We start from the raw sequence: 22,680 nt of genomic DNA, 5'->3' as shown, positions 1-22,680 counted from the left end.
ATGCCTGGAAAGAGCTACCTGCCTCCTTCGACCTGTGTTCATCGTCTCCATCGGCCTGGCTGAGGATCCCTGCCCAGCTCTGCCTATGACCCACTCAGATCTCTCATGGATGCTTCAGGAGGCATCTGTGCTCTGATGGAAGAAATGATTCATGCCTTTGGAACTGTCAGACTACGCATCATTATCTTTATAATTGTGTCAGGCATGAGATTTGCTCTCTACAGAAGGTTTTTCATCCCAGCGAATGGCTCTAAGGTGTCTTTTGCACCCACATTGCAGGAGAATTTGCCAGAATGTCCATTGGTTATACTGTATTCAGCTGTTTTCAGGAACTGCTGAAGGATCCAAGGTTCTGGATAGCAATTGCTGCTTATTTAGCTCATGTTTTATTTGCTATGTTTTTCAACATTTCCTTATCACCAGTCACTGACCTCCCCTAATAAAAGCCAACTGATTAAAAAATAAAATGGGGGAGGGGATGAAAAACTATGAAGAAACAGAGCAGTCTTGGCAATACTTACAAATTTATACGGAGGACAAAATGGCACTCTGATTTAACAGTTCCAAGAATTGTTTACAAAAAGACCTTATGATTTAAAAAAGAGCCTTCTGAATGCAAAAGGATAGAAGAGGAAGAGAGAAAAGAGAAGGGTAATAAAAACCAGGGACTGGGCTTTTCCCATGAACATGGTATGGTACATATTGTACGAAAGAGACTTTCTCTTTACATGGTGTATTTTGAAGCTTGCTTGATCCACTAAAACTACACTATGCTGATAAGAAAAGCTCCATACCCTGGCAGAAAGCAAGCCTCCAGGTCCAGGATTTAAACCACAGTCAATCATTGGAAGTCCAACGCCCTTAACCACCATGCCACCTGCTGTCCCTAAACAAATAATTCTTTAAAACAATTTACAAATACTAGCGGTAGGGGCTTGTACGCCTGGTGTGGGAGCTACAGGACTCAGAGATTGTACTTGAAGTAGTGAGTGCACCAACATGTCCCGTGGTTCCAGCGCTGGTTTTGACCGCCACATTACCATTTTTTCACCCGAGGGCCGGCTCTACCAAGTAGAATATGCTTTCAAGGCTATTACTGACCTTATGTCAGTAGCTGTGAGAGGGAAAGACTGTGCAGTAATTGTCACACAGAAAAAAGTTCCTGACAAATTATTGGATTCCAGCACAGTGACTCACTTCTTCAAGATAACTGATAACATTGGCTGTGTGATGACAGGAATGACAGTTGACATCCCAGGTACAGAGGGCACGCTATGAGGCAGCTAATTGGAAATATAAGTATGGTTATGAGATTCCTGTGGACATGCTGTGGGAAAGAAGTGCTGATATTTCTCAGGTCTACACACAGAATGCGGAGATGAGGCCTCCTGGTTGTTGTATGTTAATTGGTATAGATGAAGAACAAGGTCCTCAGGTGTACAAGTGTGATCCTGCAGGTTACTACTGTGGGTTTAAAGCCACTGCCGCAGGAGTTAAACAAACTGAGTCAACCAGTTTCCTTGAAAAAAAAGTGAAGAAGAAATTTGATTGGACATTTGAACAGACAGTGGCAACTGCAGTTACATGCCTCTCTACTGTTCTGTCAATTGACTTCAAACCTTCAGAAATAGAAGTTGGAGTAGTTACAGTTGAAAATCCTAAATTCAGGATTCTTACAGAAGCAGAGATTGATGCTCACCTTGTTGCTCTAGCAGAGAGAGACTAAACATTGTCATTAGTTTACCAAATCCATGATGTCACTTGCCTGTGTGTTTGGTGACAACAAACCAACATATGGAGGCCCCTGGATTGTAAAAGGAACCTCTTCCACTCCTCCTACTGCTGCAGTGGTTAGGACTCTGTATAAATAAAAACAATGCTTTTGGAAAATAAAAAAAAAAGAAAAAAAAAAAAAGAAAAGCTCCATACTCTAAAAAAAGAAAAGACCATGCATGGATTTTAATATTTTATTTTGCACCAAAATAAGCTCATACTTTAATTCTGTTTTTCCGATGAACGTTTCAAAGTTCCCTTGTATTCCTGTGATGACCACACCCACCGCAGGAACCTCTGCTGGACCAGGGCCCTTATCTGACTTATCTCACCAAGCATGTTTGGTCACTGCTGTTTGGGAAGCTCACTTTCCACCTCAGAGCCTAGTCACAAAACAGATATACTGTGTTGGTGTTCTTTTAAGTAATTAAAAGGGTGGAATCAATTCTTACGTCGGAAACATTGGTCCTTCCCGAGTCATGCATGGAGTAGGCTGTTTTTCTCACAGGAAGGAATCTTAACTGTTAGTTCCACGGAAAGTTCCAGCAACTGTGATTTTTAAAACCAGAGCTGCTGACTCTCAATTTTAATACCTAAATGGTTGAGGTCTGCTTGAGTCATTCTGAAGAGGTCACTATGAGAACAAAGACCACAGGGACCACAGTGGAAGAAAGAAAGGAATTCTTAATATCAAAGCAGTGATGGAGAAAGAAAACCAAGTGGGTGGAGTCCGGCACTGTGTCTGGCATATGATAATTCTCTCTGTATCTATTTCTTTATCTATATCTACGTTTAGATAGAGATAAATATAGATATACATAAACATGTGTATATCTGAATTATACCAGAAAAAATATATTTAAAATTTAATTTCTCATTGAGCATATACCTGACAAGATATTGGTTTGTTGAGACATTAATGAAAGCTGAAATTTCTACTTAAAATTTTTTTTAAGAATTATTTTATTTAACTTTCAGAATTTTATTTATTTATTTTAATTTGACCAGAGAGGGACAGAGTGAGAGAGAGAGTGAAAAGGAAAGTGAGAAAGCAACTTGCCAGGTCTGGGACTTGAACCACAGTCAACCATGTGGGAGTCCAGCACCCTTAACCACCACACCACCCACTGGCCTAGCTACTTAAAAATTTTGAGAGTTTCTTTTTTGTTGTTAAAATATAATATCTGTAAAGTGCTTAAGTCTTAAATCGTTAGCTTGATGTGTCTTTTTCTTTTTTAAAAAATATTTATTTAATTTTATTTATTGTTGTAATTATTATTTTTAATTTGACCAGAGAGAGACAGAAAGAAAGAGAAAGAGAAAGTGAAAAAGCAAGCCATCAGGTCTGGTACTTGAACCAGGTCAGCCATGTGGAAGTCCAGCACCTTAAGTCCACACCACCAGCCATCCCCAGCTTCATGTATTTTTCTTGGAGAGGTTTTTGCTATAGGGCACTTGTGCTCACCAGAAAGACAGAGAGAGACAGAGAGACAGAAAGCGAGAAATCACCCCCCCTCCCCCAGCAGGATGGTCATGCAGCAATCCCTTCTCCATTCTCTTCCTGGGATCTTGGGCATATACGCACACACACCCGGCATGAGTTTAAGCCACTGGGTCTGGGACTTGAACCACAGTTGACTATGTGGGAGTCCAGTGATGTAACCATTATGCCATCTGCTGGTCCTCCCAGCTTGATATATTTTTAAAAATGAAATTCACCTGCAGAATCATCTGTCAGACCAAATCATTGAGTATTGAAAATAGCCATGATCCTGACTTCTGATACCAAAGATTCATTTTGTCTGTTTTGAAATTTATATAAATGGAATCACAGAATAAGTATTTTCTTGTGTCTGACATTTTCCTCTCAACATTCTACTTTTTTGTGTGTAGTAGAAACCTTACTCCTTTTTTGTTTGTTTGTTTTTGCTATAAAACATGTGTTCTCACCAAAGAGACAGAGAGAGAGTGAGAAAGTGAGAAATCACCCCCCCCCAGGGGGGATGGCCATGTCACAGTCACTTCTTCTGGGATTTTTGGACATGCACTCTGTTGTGATTTTCAATCTGGTGGGTCCAGGACTAGAACCACGCAGCTGGCCATGTAGGACCCAGCACGTTAACTTCCATGCCCCCTACTGGCTCCAAAATGTTTATTCTTTTTTTTTGTTTTTGGAGAGGTTTTTGCTGTAAAGGCACGTGCGTTCACCAGGAAGACAGAAAGAAAGAGACAGAGAGACAGAAAGAGAGAAATCACCCGGCCATGCCACAATCCCTTCTCCTCCATTTTCCTCTCGGAATCCTGGATACACATGCACATGCGCCGGGTGTAAGTTTAAGCCACCAGGTCCGAGACTTGAACCACAGTCGACTACATGGGAGTCCAGTGACATAGCCATTATGCCAATTACTGGTCCCCCCAAAAGTTTATTCTTGATCTACATTTATATAGTGTTCCATTTGTGACTATATTACTTTATTCATTCTTGCCACTTGATTTATCTTTGTTTTTGTTTTGTTTTAATTATTTCTTAATTTAATTTTATTTATTATTATTTTTTAATTTGCTATAGGGCAAATTTAAGAGAGGGGAGAGAGAGAGAGAAAAAGTGAGAAAGTAAGCCACCAGGTCTGGGACTCGAACTATGGTTGACCAGGTGGGAGTCTAGCACCTTAGCCACTACACCACCTGCTGGCTCTGCCAGGATTTATTACTATGTTAACCATGGTCTACCACACGGAAGTCCAGCGACATAGCCATTACGCCAACTGCTGGTCCCAAGCTGTGGTCTTTTACCTGTGTATCAGGACCACAGAGAACCAGCCCAGTGGACATGTGATTTCTGCATAGCAATAACTATCTGTAAGAGTGAGCGGGGGGGGAGGGGCAGGTGGCGTGGTGGTTGAGACCTGGACTCTCCCACATGGCCAACCGCAGTTTGAGTCCTGGACCTGGTGACTTACTTTCTCACTTTCTCTCTCTCTTTCTCTCTCTCTCTCTGTCTCTCTCTCTGGTGAACACACGTGCTCTATAGCAAATTTTAAAAACTGATAATAATAATAAATAAAATTAAATGATTTTTTTTTAAAAGAGGGAGCATGAACACCTAAGTACATCTCATTAAACCAAAATAAACATATTTTAACTGATCTTTCTTTAACTGAATGTTTTTGATAGTACACATATACTTAACAATATAATTTTACACAGGATGCTAACAGCACTTTTCTTTATGTTTACAGGTAGGCTTAAACATACAGACTTTTCCATTAATATTCATATCATAGATCATTCAAACCTAACTCCTACATAGATGCATTTCAATTTATTTAGAATTTAAAGACTAATGGCAATAATCAGGCAAAAGAGTATGTAAATTTATTTTACATCATTGACTGAAAAATAAATCCAAGAAAAAGCAAATAGAATTTATTAAGGTCTCATGAGCCCAGAAGGAGGTGGTGCCTGACTTGGAGGGGTACTTGCTGTGTCCAAATAATCTCTTATTTAGAACTTTTGTGACTGCAGGATTATGGAATCATCAGTTTTCTTTCTGCCGGACATGGTGCTGCCAATCTCCTTAATTCGATAGCCCGGTCTTTTAAGGTCTGTAGAAACAATCACAAAATTGAAGCGTGTGACCTCCTTTCTAGCTTCTAAGTAGACTTATTTTACTAAGCTAGTCAGTTCTTTCAATTTTGCATCCATTCAACTGTAGAGCTGCAGCTCGCTGGATGGTATGTTTCCATAGGAAAACCCATCCATTCAGTAGCGGCCACCATTATTGGTGGTCAAAACCCACAGCAAGAAGAGGAAGCATGTCTTCTCCTGGGCTACAGGCTTCTTGGGCTCCTTTTTAAATTCCTTTGGGTAACGTGCAACTCCACTGCCATCTTTTTCCTATAGCCCCTGAGATGTGCTCCCTGACCTCTGACCCCTGCAACAAGCATGAGCACCCTTTAACTGAATTTTTAAAAGACCAGCAGCCAAGCCAATTTCGCCTGGCACGGAGAAAAGTCAGGCAGAAAGTGTCTGAGTCAGATTGGCAGTCATCATTGATTGCTTGCAAAGTTTTTTTTTTTTTTTTACTTTTTTTTTGGGGGGGCGGGGAGAGGTTTTTGCTATAGGGTGCATGTGCTTGCCAGAAAGTCAGAGAGAGAGACAGAGAGATAGAAAGCGAGAAATCACCCCGCAGGGGAATGGCCACACCGCAATCCCTTCTCCTCCATTCTCCTCTCAGGATCTTGGGTACGCACGTACACGCTCCTGGCGTGAGTTTAAGCCACCAGGTCCAGGACTCAAACCACGGTCGACTGCATGGGAGCTCAGCAACATAGCCATTACACTAACTGTTGGTCCCTGCTTGCAAAGTTTTTGAAATGACCAAGTTGTCACATTGTAAAGGCTCCTCGAAGGACCATGGAAGGAGCTCATAAGCCTAAGCTTCATTAGCTACTGGGAAAACCCCCCCGCTGGTTGGAGACACTGTGTTACACTGGTAGCCAGACAATAATGAGAGGGCAAACATCCTTGACATCACTGATTCAGAGAAGGTGCTACAATCGTAAGAAGATGATGAGCTCAGTTGTGCTATCCTCAGAGAACAAACAAGCTTTCCATCCAACAGCTGGGAGAGCCTGGGTCAGATCTTAAGGAGCCAACACCCGACACAGGTTTGTCAGATCTTAGAGCCTGCCCCAACTGTCTCCCCTCTCCCTATCTGATCCCGTGCCTATGCCAATGCCAGTCTCCTCTACCCCAGCAGACAATGATCCCAAACCCTACGGTGGAGTATGGGGGCTCGAGACTTAGAAAGTGCATGATTCTATGGAGAGAGATTAGTCAGGAGACAGAGGCTTGAATGAGATCCACGAGTCACCTTACCCAAGGTCTTCCAGACCAAGACGTACCTCAGAGCAAGGGGCCAGCCTGCTCCTCTCCTTCCGTGACACCTCCTGGTGAACACCCAAACGCCAAAGAGCACGTGATGATGATGATGATGATGACGATCACGATACATGGGATGGTGATGGGCACGACATATGCATTTAATGTGGTGGAGGAAGACTGGTTGGTATATGGGGTCTTTGACGGTGGCACTAAAACAAAAAAAAAAAGCACAAGCCTTGTCAAACCTAAACATAGACTTTTCCCAGGATGTGCTATCCCTGGGCAGCCCAGATGCCCCACCTATTTCCTGACTCACTCTGTGATGGCTGCTTTACCAGTGCCCAGGGTATGAAGATGACTAGGGGTTGTGCCTTCTCCTCATAGAGCTCATATTTCTATTGGACAAAATAGCAATGTCCATATGACTATTTTACAGTTTGTACTATGGCTAGAATTCTGTGGAGGATGGCATGATTCGTTGCACTTAATTCTGTCTGGGGAAGTTGGTTACAGCATTACGAAGGGACATTTGAGCTGGTTGAAGGGTAGCTATAACAGAGGGAGAGGAGAAGGCCTGGGAGCGTATAATGAGGCATACAGATTTAAAGACCACTTAGCAGTTATGAGTGACCAGATCACTAGTTAATTTGGAAGTGACCACACTGAGAAGAGGGATGGGAAAGGGTTGTTGGCAGGAAATCCTTACAGCTGTCACTGACTCTCCAGACAGGAAACCCCACTAAGAATCAATCAAGAAATTGATTGGTCTGTCAAATTTTCCATCACACAGGTGCTCCAGCCCACAGAGGGAAGGAGCTAGACCTTCAACGAGAGCTGCTACATCCTCCCACGGTCAGTTACCTGTGGGCTCCAGCATCGTCTCCCAGAGCTCTAAGAACTCCCTGAGCCAGTGGTTGCAGTCTCCCACAGAGATCTTCCTGAAATACTCCGCCAGCCCCCTGTCGCTCTCCCACTCCTCCTTGATCCCTCTGGCTCCAGGGCTGAGTATGGTCCAGGTCATGCTCATTGCATCTAAGAGGAGGGCTGTCCGTCCATTGATGCTGAACTGCCAGGACGCACCGGCGCACTGCTCTGCTTCACGCCGGCAAAGCAGCTCGGCCTGCAGCCTGAGAGGACCTGCAATCCACACGCAAAGCCATCGTCCTGGACTCCTGAGAGTCGTCATCTCCCAGTAAGGCAAGTGCTCCTCTGCACGTCTAGGGGGATGCATTCTTTTCTTCACCACTTGCCCCTCACCCATGAGCTCCCTTGTGCCTCTAAGCTTGGTCAGGGCTCAGCTCTTTACACCAACACCCCTAGAGCCCCTCCCTCCCATGTGGGTCCCCTCCCTGATCTTGCTAACTGCCCCCTCTCCCACCCATCCCACTCTTACCCTCGGGCTCCTTTTTCTCCAGTGTGATGCCAGACAGGAGGCTCCTGAGCTCGCGCCCCACTTCTCCCAGAGTTTGGGTCAACTCTGTCCATGCCCTAGTGGTGTTCACCTCCTCCCCCAGGACACCCACAGGTCTGGCCTTGTCGCTGTCACTGTCATACTGGAGGAACTTCTCTCTGTCCACTGAGCCCTGAACGGCACACCAGGGCTGCTCAGGGCGGGACTGAGACTGGACGGTGAAGTTGAGACAAAGAGAATGAACATCTGTGAGAGAGAAACACAGTGAGGCTCAGACAGGGAGAAGGGGGCCCATAAAATGCATATCCTGTGACCCCAAGACTCCCTCTGAAGGGCCAGGCTCCATCCCAGACCCCTGAACCCTCTGGTTCATCTTTGACTGTCCAGATTAGTAAGATGATGCCCCCATAGACCCTTCAGGTGCACATGGTATTACCTGGATGATTTGTCCGGTAAACACGGTGTTACCAACTTTACAGTTTCAAAATTTTCCCGACAGGATCTGTCCTCCTGGAACTTAAAATCTAGCTGAACAGTCAGGGCTTTCACCAGAAAGGAAAAAGATGTGTCCCAGGACACATGCCAAGTTCCTCACAGGCCCAGGTAGAAAGAAGAACAGGAGAGGGAGATCTGCCTCATAGGAGGCAGAGCCTGGGCAGGCTGGGGCCTCACTCCAGATCTGGGTGTAACATCCGGGAATCCTGTCCAGCTAGAACACGCCCTCACCAGCCTCAGGAGCACCCCCTTGCCTGAGCCTTTCTGAAGCCCCAACCTCCTTTTCTCCTCCTTGCCTTCCTCTCTCTCCCCCTCCCTCTCCTCGTACCTCCCTCCTCAGCAGGTCTTTCAGGGAACTCACAGCCCAGAGTCATCCTGGCTTCGGTCAGCAGCAGTAGAGATGACAGATACACAATGACTAAAGCCAGAGGCAGACTTGCTGATTCCATTGTGGAAAGTAACTGGGTAGCTGCTGTGGGCATCCACATGGTCACCTATGGGCATGGGCACAGTCATTGCCCAAAGTCTCTACCCTCGGACAACTGAGAACTGACTAACCTATTGAAACCCAAGTGAAGACAATTTTGTCAAAGGATTGTTCTGCAAGTATACCGAATATGTTTATCATTAAAAAAGAAAAAGAAAAAGAAAAAGCAATATTGAATCTCAAAATTCACTTCAAATAAACTCTCTCCTCTCTCTCCTCTCCTCCACTGGAGGAGTCTGACCCGGTAGGGCCCCAGGATCAGTTTTGAGCTTTTGACCTTTAAGTATTACTTAGGTCGGGTCAGCACATTGGCAAGGCTGCTGCTGTGTGTCCCCGTGACCTAGAAATAAAACTTAGGCTGAATTAGCATGTCTGCAGGGCCGCTTGCTATTTGTTCCAGAAACTGTGGTAGCCAAGCGACCCCTCTCTGACTCCCCAATATACTACTATAAAAGAATTACATAACTCTCTTATACATCCTGAGTATATGATAAAATTTTCCAGGAAGTCCCCCGACCGCTCCACTTTACTCTGATCACCTACTGTTAATTACAACGCTTTATCTCTGTGGTCACAGTAGAGGATGGGCTGAAGTTCTATCTAGGCAGAAATAATCTTGACCTTTGGAAGGCCCTTCAAAATACATTTAAGGTAAACTTAATCTTTTCTTTACATAAAATAAGATTAGGCCAAAACTGGCCCAGAGCACCCCCGCACTCACCAAGTGAAATAGATAAATATATTAGGATTCCTTAAATTAAGTTTTAAATCCTTATAAAACTATAGAAGTATTATTCTTTATTAAGATCCATAAGAACTAATATCTATACTTAAGATTTTCTTTTCTCAGCATCGTGTTCAGTAATCACAAGATGGCTGCTGCCACATCAGCTGAAAATTATCTCTGCTTGCTGGAGCTGCTTTCCCAAAACTGCATTCCATAAAGACCTGCCTATCACAATAGACCCACCCTTAATCCAACCCTGAATGGAATCTATGACACCTATTAAACTAATAATTAAAACATGTAGCTCCTCACCCATTTACTTGCATTTTCAATAAAAAGGCACGATGATTCCTAGCAGTGGTCACTCCTCAGAGAGCAATCTCTAGGGGTGTCTGACTGAGGACGTGCATAAAAAGGCACTGAGGCCTTAGTCTTCCTTTCTAGAGTCACCTCCGACCAGTCAACCCACCCCCGCCGAGGCTGGACCCCGGCACTCCACAATATCTTCTCTGGTGTGAGCGGCATCGTGGGAGGCTGTGTGAGCTCCATTCCTCTGCCACGGTGCACTGGCTGCTTCGGCCCTCTCTCCCCGACCCTGACCCACATGTTCTCCCCATATCCTCACCCTCTACAACCACCCCTCACTAACTTATCCACTCCTTCTGCTTTGCTCTCGTCAAGTGCATTCCAATGTTAGTCAAACTGGCCAGTGACCGGCAGCGACTCGTCTGTCAGTACAGAAGTTTGTTTTAATCGTCAAGTGGGGGCATGCTCTTACCAGAGAGAGAGAATACACCCCAAATGTGGCGTGATCACATCACAGTTCCTTCACTATTCCCCACCCTGGTGGTATTATGCACGCACACACACACACACACACACACACACACACACACACACACGATGGGCTAGGACTCAAAGCCCCAGGGGCTAGGAGGTCAACCATGTGAGATCTAACTCCCTGACCACTGCCCTGCAGGGCCCACCCCACAGATGGGTTTTATAATCGAGTCCAACAGTCCTGTCGGAGCCAAGCCCTTAAGACAAACCTAGTAGTTTATCATTTTTTTTGATAAAACTCTTCCAGATCCAAGTTTTGGATTCCAAAAATAGGTCTTAGAACAAAGTTTTTGTGTCACTTTCCATGTAAATTTCTCATTCACTTTTCACCTGAAATTTCCACTTAAGGTTTGTTTGTTTGTTTTTTTCCCCATCCCTACACCCCCTTTACAGCTGCTGTATCTGTCTGTCTTATCCACCTATCTTAGCTGGTCCACGCTACATCACAGCATACCACAGGCAGGAGCTTAGAGAACAAACATTTCTTTCTCACATTTCTGGAAGCTGGAAGGCCAAGATCAAGGTGCAGGCATATCCCATGTCCGGCGAGGGCCCTCTTCCTGGTTTGCAGATGAGCACCTTCTTGTCATATCCCCAATGACAGAGAGCAGAGAGGAGAGAGCAAGCGTCCCTTTTTATTTCACTGCCACAGAGCTCCACCCCTATGAGCCTCACCTCCCACAGGCCCCACCCTAGGGATGGATCAAGACACCCAGGTTAAGATTTTAGCATATATGAACTTTAGGAATTCTTGTACTGATAACTTCATCCCCACCCATCTTTCTCTGTACCATAGATCAGGCAAATTGTTTCACAAGCCAGTCTCCATTTGGAGACACAGTGACTCAGATTCCAGTTCGCCCGGTGCCTGGCAGGTCTGAACCTCTGGCCGTTATCTCCTTCATCACACTGTAGACTGTGTGGGGATCTGGGGACTGGGATGGGAAAAAGGGTTGTTGACCAACAGGACTATGAGTCAGTGTCCCAAGGGGCCAACGAATGCTTGCTCCCCAGATGGTTCTCCTGCTACTAAGGTTGAAGAACCTCAATTTGAGATCACAGTTCCAGCCCCTGGCCTGGAGGAGGGGCCTTGAATCCCTCCTGAGCTGAGCCTGCTCTGTGCAGGTCCAGACCTGAGAAGGGAGGGGATGACCAGGCTGCTGCTGCTGAGGGAAAACTGGGTGTGGTGGTGGGGAGGTCTCACATAACTACCTCTACTCCACAGAAGTAACTTGTACACGTCTGGAAAATCACAGGAAAGAGAACACCATGCTTATTTGGGATCCTAAAATTTGGTTTATAACCCCAAAGCTATAGACAAAGATGGAACTGCCAGATAGGACATAAATGACTTAGATAGGAGCAAGTATCCCTTCCTTCCTATCTCCCTGGATGGTCCTTAATCTGGATCTATTCTTTTCCTCAAGTCCAAAGAGATGAAGTTTGAAAATGAATTGGATTGAGTTTTTAAATCTCTGAACGTGAGTCAAAGGTCTCCTTGTGGAGGTGCAGGAGTGGCTCCCTTTTACTCAGGTCACACTTTTGGGTCCTTCAAAGATTCTTGGCAGCATCAGTGCAGGGACTGGGTGGGGAGTGGCAGCCCTGGGCAAGGGGACTACCTGATCCTGCAGGTGCAAGTCCATCTCAGCGGCCCGATGACTCAGTAAGGAAGTCACTGTCCTGCCCAATGCTTGATCTCCTCCAGTTTCCATTGCTGCTCCAAGGAGGAGGCCAGGCAGCTGGAAATGACAGCAGGAGTCAAAACTATCCTTTGTTGCTGCTGCAGGTCTAGACGTGGGGGTGGTCACTGAGTGCATGTCTGAGACTCCAAGCTAAAACCCAGCCCCAGATAGGGACTCAAACCTGTGAAAGTACCTATCTATACAAGTAAACAGCAAAGACAATAAAAACATACTTCTGTGTTGATGCTGATGGAAATAACTACTCTGTAAAAATAATAATTAATGTGGTTTCTTACTAAGCATGAAATTGAGTGACCAGGTCAGGAGAAAGACAAGCGTGTTTCTCGGGGTGCTGAGATGCAGTGGTTCCTTTTATTTAGCTCTGAGAGCAGCAGAGTTGCCAGTCAGCATAAGGAGTCTTCTACATTGACCGGCCCAGAAAGGTGGGACACCAGGAAGCTGAGGCTTGAAGGTTATAGGTGAGTTTGAAATTCATAGTGATGGGTTAAAGGTGCATGTCTGAGACTCCAAGCTAAAACCCAGCCCCAGATAGGGACTCAAACCTGTGAAAGTACCTATCTATACAAGTAAACAGCAAAGACAATAAAAACATACTTCTGTGTTGATGCTGATGGAAATAACTACTCTGTAAAAATAATAATTAATGTGGTTTCTTACTAAGCATGAAATTGAGTGACCAGGTCAGGAGAAAGACAAGCGTGTTTCTCGGGGTGCTGAGATGCAGTGGTTCCTTTTATTTAGCTCTGAGAGCAGCAGAGTTGCCAGTCAGCATAAGGAGTCTTCTACATTGACCGGCCCAGAAAGGTGGGACACCAGGAAGCTGAGGCTTGAAGGTTATAGGTGAGTTTGAAATTCATAGTGATGGGTTAAAGAAAAACACAAGTCTCTGTTCTTGAAAGAAATTAGAAAAGAATATTTGTGCTTTATTCTAAGATATAAACAGGCTTACTATGCATCATAAAAATACTGCCTGGGACTGGATGTATCAATGGTCTGTTAATTTTCATAGGGCTCTGTTAATGTTTGTTAGTGACTCTCCCAGGTTCCCTAAAGATAACTTTGGAATAGGAAAAAGAGTCATAATTCTATCCTTGTCGATAACCTTATAGATGTGATTTGTAGAACGATAATAGGACAAAGAGGGGAGAGGGATCAAGCTATACTGAGTGAAGATTTTGTACACTAATGGAATTATTAATAAATTCATATTATAGGTTGAGCATCCTTAATCTGAAAATCTGAAATCTAAACTGCTCTAAAATCTGCAACTTTCTGAGTACCAATATGACATGTTGAGTGGAAAATTCCATGCCTGAGCTCATGGTGAGGGTTGCAGTGCAAATGCAGCAATATGGCAGCTCTGCACTGCGGCAGCGATGCACTGCTCAAGAGAAGCTGGATCCCACATGGCGACCACAGTTCAAATCCCTGTCCTGGTCAGCATGAGACACACACAGGGCACCTGCACGCGTGCCCAGGACCCAAAGATCTGGACGACTGGAGGGAGGGGATCAGAGCATGAATAAACCAATGGCGGGGGCTCCTCTTGTGGTAGGCAGTCCTAAGAAAATAGTGAAGGGACATCAGTCACATTAATTACAACTCATTAGGAGTTACAACCAGACCCTCTGCAGAGTCTCCTCGTGCTGGGAAGGAGGGGAAAATTCCATTTTTTTTCCTTTAGTACCTGAAAAAAATACATAGGGCAAATTGTTAATTTCCCTCTTATCATTCCTCATAAATACAAAAGGATCCAACAAGACATTTAGTTAATATTCTAACTCCCTCTAGGGCAATAAACTAGTTGGGCAATTCATTCATATAATACTCATACCTTCCAAGTCCATACTAAGCATGCGGAATTAGGTAATCAAATTCCTCATCTATAAAAAAAGAGCACAAGCACAGGAAAAAGTCCCACAAATTAAAACAAAACAGCTAAATACTATAATAGACCTTTCTCTGCTAAATATTCATGATCAACTCTTGACATAAATGTAACACCTCACCCCATGACCAGCACAATTGCCCTTCTTTGGCAGCTGCCCCCCTGCATGCTTTTCAGGCATAGAGGTAAACTTTTAATATTTCTTTCTATGAGAAATCCTTACTTTTCTTTTCCTACCTTTCCTTTTCCTACCTTATGAGTATTTATAATTTTTTAGTTTGCTTCTCAAGACGAGTCTCTAAGCTTAAAAATCTAGATCTAAAAAACCAAAAATTGCACACAACGCAATACTCTTGGGTTCTATCACATGACATAGCATGCTGAGACTTGGTGTGTGCTCTCAGGTGCTTTCTGGTCTGAAAAAGTTACAGGGAGCATTGCTGGCCCCGATCAGCCATTGCTGTGGATGTTTCTGTGATCTCTCCCCACTGCAACCACACTGGGTCTTCTATCTGCTCCATCTTACAAGTCTGTGAGTATAAACCAGGCTGCACTTCGCTGGGCTCTCTGCTGTCACTCGCTCTGATTTCCAGCTATTTTTTCCCCTGGGTCTTGGATTTCTGGAGCCCTGAGTTTCTCGCCTCCTTCCCTGTCCTCCATTTTTCCAAATCTACAAACTTTTGGGAACAAAGCTTACTACTAACTTAAAAGTTTCTTGGATTTTTTTCCCCTCGTCATGAATACACTTGTTGCAGATGGCATTTTGCCTCTTCAGGTACTTTTGCATGATGGTGAGTCCGAGGAGGAGGTTTTGACCCCTGTCAGGTCTCACACAGCAAGGAAGATGACTCTGGGAAGAAGTTCTAACTTCTCCTTACAGATTTCCCTGGAATAGGCAAGGATCATTAGGGCACTCTCAGAGGAAGTCTAGGAAGCTAACAAAGGGTCTCAGGCTTTTGGGATGGGATATTTACAGGCCAACAGGTCACGGGCCCCAGATGGGCACGCTAAGTCCAGGGGCTCAAAAGAGAGACATCTCCCTCCGTTCTCTTCACTCCAGTGCACTAGAGAACCCACTGGAGGCTTGTTACCTGGAATGGTTCTGCAGGGACTCCTCGAGCCTTTCCAGGTTCACCTCTAATTCCATTCTTCCCTTTCTTTCTTCCCTCCTTCTAGATGGGAAAATCTTCCTTCAGTTGGGAAAGACTCCCCACTAGGGCACATCCTCTCTCATGGGAATGTTTGGCTCATTTTCCTTTGTAATACATTTGGCCCCAATATATATTGAAAACAAGAGAAACCTGGCCTAAAAATGACTAAGTAAATAAAACTAAACATTCTAGGGCATTTCATAACAAATAATTTTTCTAACTATTATAATCTGTTCTTTTAAACTTTCCAGCCCTTACTCTAATTACGGAAGTCTGTGGTCATTCTTCACTCTTTCGAGACCTATTAATACAATTATAGGGTTAAAATATAAAACATCCTTAGGACTGCAGAATCTTTGCTGCTTACTAAGGATAGTCAAGTTTACTTAAAAACTGTGTTTACTTTCTGGCATAGCCTAAAATAAAAGATAAAGATCTAAGAACTAATCTCTCAAACTTTTTAAAAAAAGAGGCAAAGAACTTTTCAGAAAAATATGAAATGATTTATTTGCAGGTTTATACAAGTATATATACATACATGTAATTATGTATTGCATGTCGTGTGTCTATATAGTAAAAGGCCTTAAGAAATTCCATTGAACTTAGTTTATAAAAAGATTGCTCATAAAAATTAAATACTTTTTAAGTTCCTGTGGCTTAAAATCTTTAACAAATAAGCTGACTTCAAATACAGTAGAAAAAAAAATAGTTTAATAAGCGAAAATCTTGTTTCCAGCGTATAGTTTGTCCAGGTTTATTATTCAGGCAATCATATTTCTCTGAATATAATTAGTTTAATAAAACAATGGGTGTTTACATGCTATGTGTTATGTGTTACATAGTTGATACATAATCATCAATAAAAATGGATTAATGGCTTGCCTTCTCTAATATCTTGTTTCTCACAGATAATCAGGACATAATAATTAAGAAAAATTTTTGAGTACTATTAATTAAGACTAACTTTCGTAAGTTTAATCTTTAGTTCCCTTTTGGCTCAGTTACAGGACAGAAGTCTGACTGCTTTTTTAAATGTTTTTAAAGTCTTTTCCAGATGACCTAGGAGGAGTCATGTCCACAAACATTAACAGACCATTTTTTCCCCATTTAATGGGATTCTTCCGGCATCCGGTCCCTGACATAGTATCTTTGAGATGTATATTCAACTGATTACAGTATATTCTTTTGCTAACTTCGTCCCAAGACACAGAACTTTGCTTTCCTTGAGATGTAGATTAAACATTTCTTTATGAATCTCTTTCCAGGACACGGCTTGTCCCTTCCAATCACCAAACTAAAAATTATAAAACCCACCTATAACCTACAAGCCCCCACCCCTTCCATATGTTCCACCTCTTTGGGACAGACCAATAAAAATCTCTTCACTAATTTTGCCTGTCAATCTCAAAATCAAGTGAAAAAAAAACTCTATACATAATCACCCCCCAAAAAGACATGTATGCCTCCTCTCCAGGCCTAGGCCACTCATATTCTGCTTAAAAATAAACCACATTAATTATTAATTATTAATTTTTAGATTTGGATATTTTCCATCGACAGGACTAGTGACTAAAAGCAGTAAAAATGAAATCTTGTAAAGGAAATTTTATACATAATCCATGTGTTAGCCTTATGGCTCAGTTACAGGACTAATGACTAAAAGCATTAAAAATTAAATCTTAGGACCAGCCATTGGCATAATGACTATGTTGCTGGACTCCCATATAGTCTACTGCAGTTCAAGTCCCGGACCTGATGGCTTAAACTCATGCCAGGCCCGTGTGTGTGTGCGCGCGCCCAAGATCCTGAGGGGAGAATGGAGGAGAAGGGATTGCGATGTGGCCATCCCCCCTGGGGGAGTGATTTCTCACTTTCTGTCTGTCTTTCTCTCTCTTACTGACAAGTGCATGCACCCTATAGCAAAAAACCTCTAAAACAACAACAACAACAAACTAAATCTTGCGGGGCTGGCAGGTGGCATGGTGTTTGGTGTTTGAGGCAGCTGGACTCCCATGTATCTGACTGAGGTTTGAGTCCCAGACCTGGCAGCTTGTTTTCTTACTTTCCTTCTCTCTTTCTGTCTCTCTCTGGTCAACTTCAAAAATACAAAATAAAATAATGACAATGAATAAAACTAAATTAAATAATTCTGTTTTTTTTAAAAAAACTAAATCTTGAGGCTGGCAAGTGGCATGGTGGTTGAGGTGCTGCACTCCTACATGGGTGATTGTGGTTCAAGCCCTGGACCTGGTTTCTCACTTTCCCTTTCTCTTTCTCTGTCTCTCTCTGGTAAAATTTAAGAATAAATAATAACAAATAAAATAAAGAAATAAATATTTAAAAAAACAACTAAATCATATAAGGGAAATTTTATACATAATCCATAGGTTAGTCTTTGAGTTGTTCTGTTGTTATCTCTGGAAGTCATATTTAGCTATTGTAGTCTTCCACGTATTCTGTTTTTAGTCTCAGTGCCAACAGACACTGAGTTAACCCTTTTTCATCCCTAAGGTGCTTGGGGAACATTTAACTTTCATTTTCTAATAATAATTAAGTATTTAAGCCTTTTACTATATTTGAGAAAGTTTTTCTCCCAAAAAATCAAGTTCTAAATTAAGTTTTTTAATCTCAAAATAACTTTTGGATGTTTACAGAGAGCCCCTGAAACATTCAAAAGAGAAATGTTAAAAACAATCAGGCTTATTTCTTTAAAAGAATTATTAAATTAAATTAATTTATTTATTTAAATTTGACCAGAGACAGTGAGAATAGAGAGAGAGAGATGGATAATGAGAAAGAAAGCCACCAGGTCCAGGACTTGAACTGTGGTCGGCTGTGTGGGAATCCAGTACCCTTAACTGCCATACCACCTGCTGGACCTCAATCAGGCTTATTTTAATATGTTTAATATGGGGAACATTGTCAAATTAAGTAATTTTAATTTTCTTTACATTAAATTTAAGTTATATATGTGAATCTGTTGTGTAAATATTTGTGTGTATATATGTATTCTATATTTATATATACATTGTGTTCCAAAATAAGTTAAGGCTCCTCCGAATCTATAATATAATATTTAACAGTCATATTATACATTATTATGTTAAACTAATGGATATCACAAATACAGCCAAATTTGTCAGTTGTAAATTCTTGTTATATCTTTAACTATGTTAATTCAAGTCTTACTGTTCATAGTTAATTACTTGGTTTAATGCCTTTCTAAAAGTTTTTTCCAAATGACTATAATCCTAAAGTGTTATGTCTTTAAAGAAATTCATGAAGAAGATGGAAAAAGGATGTATTGTTAAGTACAGGTCTCTAATAATCTAATCATTAAACTGGAGGGAAAAATCCCTTGACACACTTGTTTACCAAGCAGCAAAATGCCAATTTAGACTGTCTAGGCAGCCCTATAGTGGAAGTCCTAGGTCTAACTTTGTTTCAGTATAAAAAAAATAGAGATGAAAGGAACCTCTGTCCAAGGACCTGACCAGGCAAAAATCAAAGCACGGGCTTAAACAGTTAAGGCCACAGTTCCTGGCTGTCTTTTCCCTTCTGGCCTTCCAACATTCTTCCTGTTTTCAAGCTGCTACACCTTGGGACTCACCCCTTGGCTGCATTCTCAGGAACTGGGACAGGTTTAACACTCAGATTGTATGGCCTGGTCCCAATATAAATTACACAACAAGGAGTATGGTAGGGGGACCTTCCAGAACAAAGGAAGAAAACAGGGGAATACTTGGAATTTGAGTCCACATGTGCAGCCTGTAGAGACCTTGTAGCTCTAGCCCCATAGCAATTTAGCAACTCTGTTAACTTTTAAGTCAGCCTGGGTATCTAACAGCCCAGTAGCCCATTGCATACCTGCATAATTCCGTAGCAACCTTATCATGTAAGTCACGCAATCAAAAGTATGTAAAAGTGACCTGCATTAAACCTCACGCTGGGTGCATGCACTTGTGTGCCCAAGATCCTGAGCAAATAGAGGAGAAGAAATTGTGGCATGGCCGACCCCCTAGGGGTGATTTCTCACTTTCTATCTGTCTCAGGAGCAGGCACATGCCCTATAGCAAAAATCTCTCTCAAAAACAAAAACAAAAGTATGTTAAAGTGTGTATAAACAAAGGGAGACAAAGAAACTAAAATAATTGTAAGCAAGAGCCCAAGAAATTCCGGGCTCAGCCTTTGGATATGAATTGCTGAGCCAGTGTCGGGAGGAATAAAAACACAATTTTCCTGCAAAAAGCCTTAGTGTCGTGTCTCTCTCTTGCACTGAATATCTCACAACCAGAGATTTAACAAAAAGTAAAAACTTAAACTAGAGCTTTTCTGTAGCCAACCAAACAAATTCTCTTTATAAAACTTACAAAGTGGGCTCCACTCTCCAATACTCATCCACTCATTACAAAAAATAAAGAAACTGAAACATCCCTCCCAAATTAAAGCAAATCTAGAAAAAGTTCTCAAATAACTTAGAAAAGTACTATAATAAATCAGCAATTTACCTTAATCTTTAATTTAATTTAAAAAGACAAACGAAAAGGGCCTAATTGCTTATAGCCATTGCTACCTGATTACCTGTGGACATAGTAACTCGGGGTAATCCTAAAGGCTGGGAACACTCTCAAAAAATCTCTCCTAAAAAATACATTTCTAGGGGACCAGCAGTTAGCATAATGGCTATGTTGCTGGACTCCCACATAATCGACCGCGGTTCACGTCCCCGACGCGGTGGCTTAAAACCCACGCCAGGGCGCGTGTGCGTGCGTGCCCAAGATCCAGAGAGGAGAATGGAGGAGAAGGGATTGCGGCGTGGCCATCCCTCCTGGGGGATGATTTCTCACTTTCTGTCTCTCTGTCTCTCTCTGTCTGGTGAGCGCACGTGCCCTATAGCAAAAAGCTCTCAAAGAAAATAAAAAATACATTTCTAGCTTTGTGAAAGGAAACCAGCCACGCCCGGTGAGGCTACCCACACCAGTCAACAACTCCTTGCAACTCAACGGCAGATGCTTTCTAGTATCGAGTCCTGACCTGCCCAAACCCAGAGGCCACCATATCAGGCTTCAGCCGTTTCTTGCTCCAAAGCCCTCCTGATTCCGTCCCATGGTCTGCCTTGAAACCGACCTCACAGACTTGAAGGGACAAGAAAGTAACCGAGGGCTGGAGTGCAGGGCCCCTCTCCAGCTCTCTCCCTCTCTCCCCACCGCACCTCACCTTTACCTTTGCTCACTGCCACAAAGTAGGGCTAATGAATAGAATACGTGATACTGGGTGGGTAAAGATGTATTTTTGTCTTCAATTTATTTTTGGTCTTTCTGCTCTGAGTTCTCCCAGCAACACTTATTTGGGCTGTAAAATTTGCAAGGATATTTTAAATTTTGATTTTGAAATTATTTGGCTAAACCATGTCAAAATTTACAAGCCTCACCGGGCGTGGCTGGTTTACTTTCACAAAGCATGAGAGGACATGCTCGGATGCACAGGTGAGAGTTAATTCCTGTGCAGGGAGCCTGGGGAGGTGCGTGCCACCGGGGTGTGACACGAGAGGCTCCTCTTTCAGCTTTGCGGGGACTCTGGGGACTGACTTGGTACAGAGAGGTGGCTGTCCTTCTTGGATCCTTGGTTCGAAGGCATTGTCCCTTCCGCGCAATCCCACTTCTAGTCCTGGGCTGCTGCCGGAGGGCGCCCTGGACACACTTGGCCTGAGTGTCAAGGAGTCAGTCTGGGGGTTCCCGCTGGCCCTCCCTGTCTTGGCCACTCATGGTCCTGTGTTCTTGGTTTCTCAGGCCTTGAGGATGGACATTGCGAAGCTGAGAAAACCTTGAGATGGGTGGAGAAGAAAGATTGGAGGAGGGATGGCAGAAAGGGAGGGGAGAAAGAATGCAGAGAAACCTCCACCCAGGAAATGGGGAGAGGGTGACTCACCCACAATCCCTCACACTGCTGCACGCTCACTCACATTCCATCTGGCACTACGTCATATTAAAATATGAGTATTCCAATTTCACCACATCTCACCTTTTTTTCTGTTGATAACCATTCCAGTGATGTGAATGTGAACAATAACTCCTTGCAGTTTTGATTTGCATTTCCTTGGTGGCTCCTGATATTGACCATCTTTTCACGGTGCTAAAAGAAAAATAAATTTGCTAATTTAATGAAGTAGAGTTTTAATTGAATATATTTTAATATGATTTAAATTGCGCAGTTGTCTCAGACTTTTGAACAATTTTGGCTAGCTTTGTGGTTGACTTGGAATTAAGGTTTTGGAAAAAGGAAAATGATGTACGAAAATGAAAGTGAAGGAACAAAATAGAGAAACAATTGGATCAGTTACAGGTGGACGGTGGGCAGCACAAACGGCCCCAAAGGTGGGCTTTCTGTGACTGACTGAAGTGTGGCTAGTGTGATTGGCTGTAACTTAGTACCTAGTTTAGGAAAACAGTTCAATGTACGATTTTGGCTTATTTATAGGAATCCAAGTGTGGGAGTACAATGGCTGTTTTAGGCCAAAATAGTTTGCTCTCAAAGAAAATAAAAAATACATTTCTAGCTTTGTGAAAGGAAACCAGCCACGCCCGGTGAGGCTACCCACACCAGTCAACAACTCCTTGCAACTCAACGGCAGATGCTTTCTAGTATCGAGTCCTGACCTGCCCAAACCCAGAGGCCACCATATCAGGCTTCAGCCGTTTCTTGCTCCAAAGCCCTCCTGATTCCGTCCCATGGTCTGCCTTGAAACCGACCTCACAGACTTGAAGGGACAAGAAAGTAACCGAGGGCTGGAGTGCAGGGCCCCTCTCCAGCTCTCTCCCTCTCTCCCCACCGCACCTCACCTTTACCTTTGCTCACTGCCACAAAGTAGGGCTAATGAATAGAATACGTGATACTGGGTGGGTAAAGATGTATTTTTGTCTTCAATTTATTTTTGGTCTTTCTGCTCTGAGTTCTCCCAGCAACACTTATTTGGGCTGTAAAATTTGCAAGGATATTTTAAATTTTGATTTTGAAATTATTTGGCTAAACCATGTCAAAATTTACAAGCCTCACCGGGCGTGGCTGGTTTACTTTCACAAAGCATGAGAGGACATGCTCGGATGCACAGGTGAGAGTTAATTCCTGTGCAGGGAGCCTGGGGAGGTGCGTGCCACCGGGGTGTGACACGAGTGGCTCCTCTTTCAGCTTTGCGGGGACTCTGGGGACTGACTTGGTACAGAGAGGTGGCTGTCCTTCTTGGATCCTTGGTTCGAAGGCATTGTCCCTTCCGCGCAATCCCACTTCTAGTCCTGGGCTGCTGCCGGAGGGCGCCCTG

At 43.2% G+C, this 22,680-nt stretch overlaps 1 protein-coding gene and 2 pseudogenes across 1 annotated transcript; 1 reads left to right on the top strand and 2 right to left on the bottom strand.

Moving 5' to 3' along the window:
* The first annotated feature begins 938 nt into the window (after positions 1-938).
* On the top strand, positions 939-1,839 carry LOC102471879 (proteasome subunit alpha type-6 pseudogene; annotated as a pseudogene).
* Positions 1,840-5,205: 3,366 nt separating this feature from the next.
* Positions 5,206-5,723, bottom strand: LOC102471034 (histone deacetylase complex subunit SAP18 pseudogene; annotated as a pseudogene).
* On the bottom strand, positions 5,296-9,057 carry RAET1E (retinoic acid early transcript 1E). Its single transcript, XM_014585810.2, has 5 exons — positions 8,898-9,057; positions 8,057-8,320; positions 7,525-7,800; positions 6,684-6,872; positions 5,296-5,381 (listed from the first exon to the last, which is right to left on the bottom strand). The coding sequence occupies exons 1-4, from the start codon at positions 9,055-9,057 to the stop codon at positions 6,685-6,687; spliced, it is 888 nt and encodes a 295-aa protein (XP_014441296.2). The 3' UTR covers positions 5,296-5,381; position 6,684.
* Positions 9,058-22,680: the final 13,623 nt, after the last annotated feature.

Source organism: Tupaia chinensis, unplaced genomic scaffold, assembly GCF_000334495.1.
Source record: "Tupaia chinensis unplaced genomic scaffold, TupChi_1.0 Scaffold000014_1, whole genome shotgun sequence".
Taxonomy (NCBI): domain Eukaryota; kingdom Metazoa; phylum Chordata; class Mammalia; order Scandentia; family Tupaiidae; genus Tupaia; species Tupaia belangeri.
Note: the sequence above shows the minus strand (reverse complement) of the source record. Positions and strands in the feature narration are given on the sequence as shown.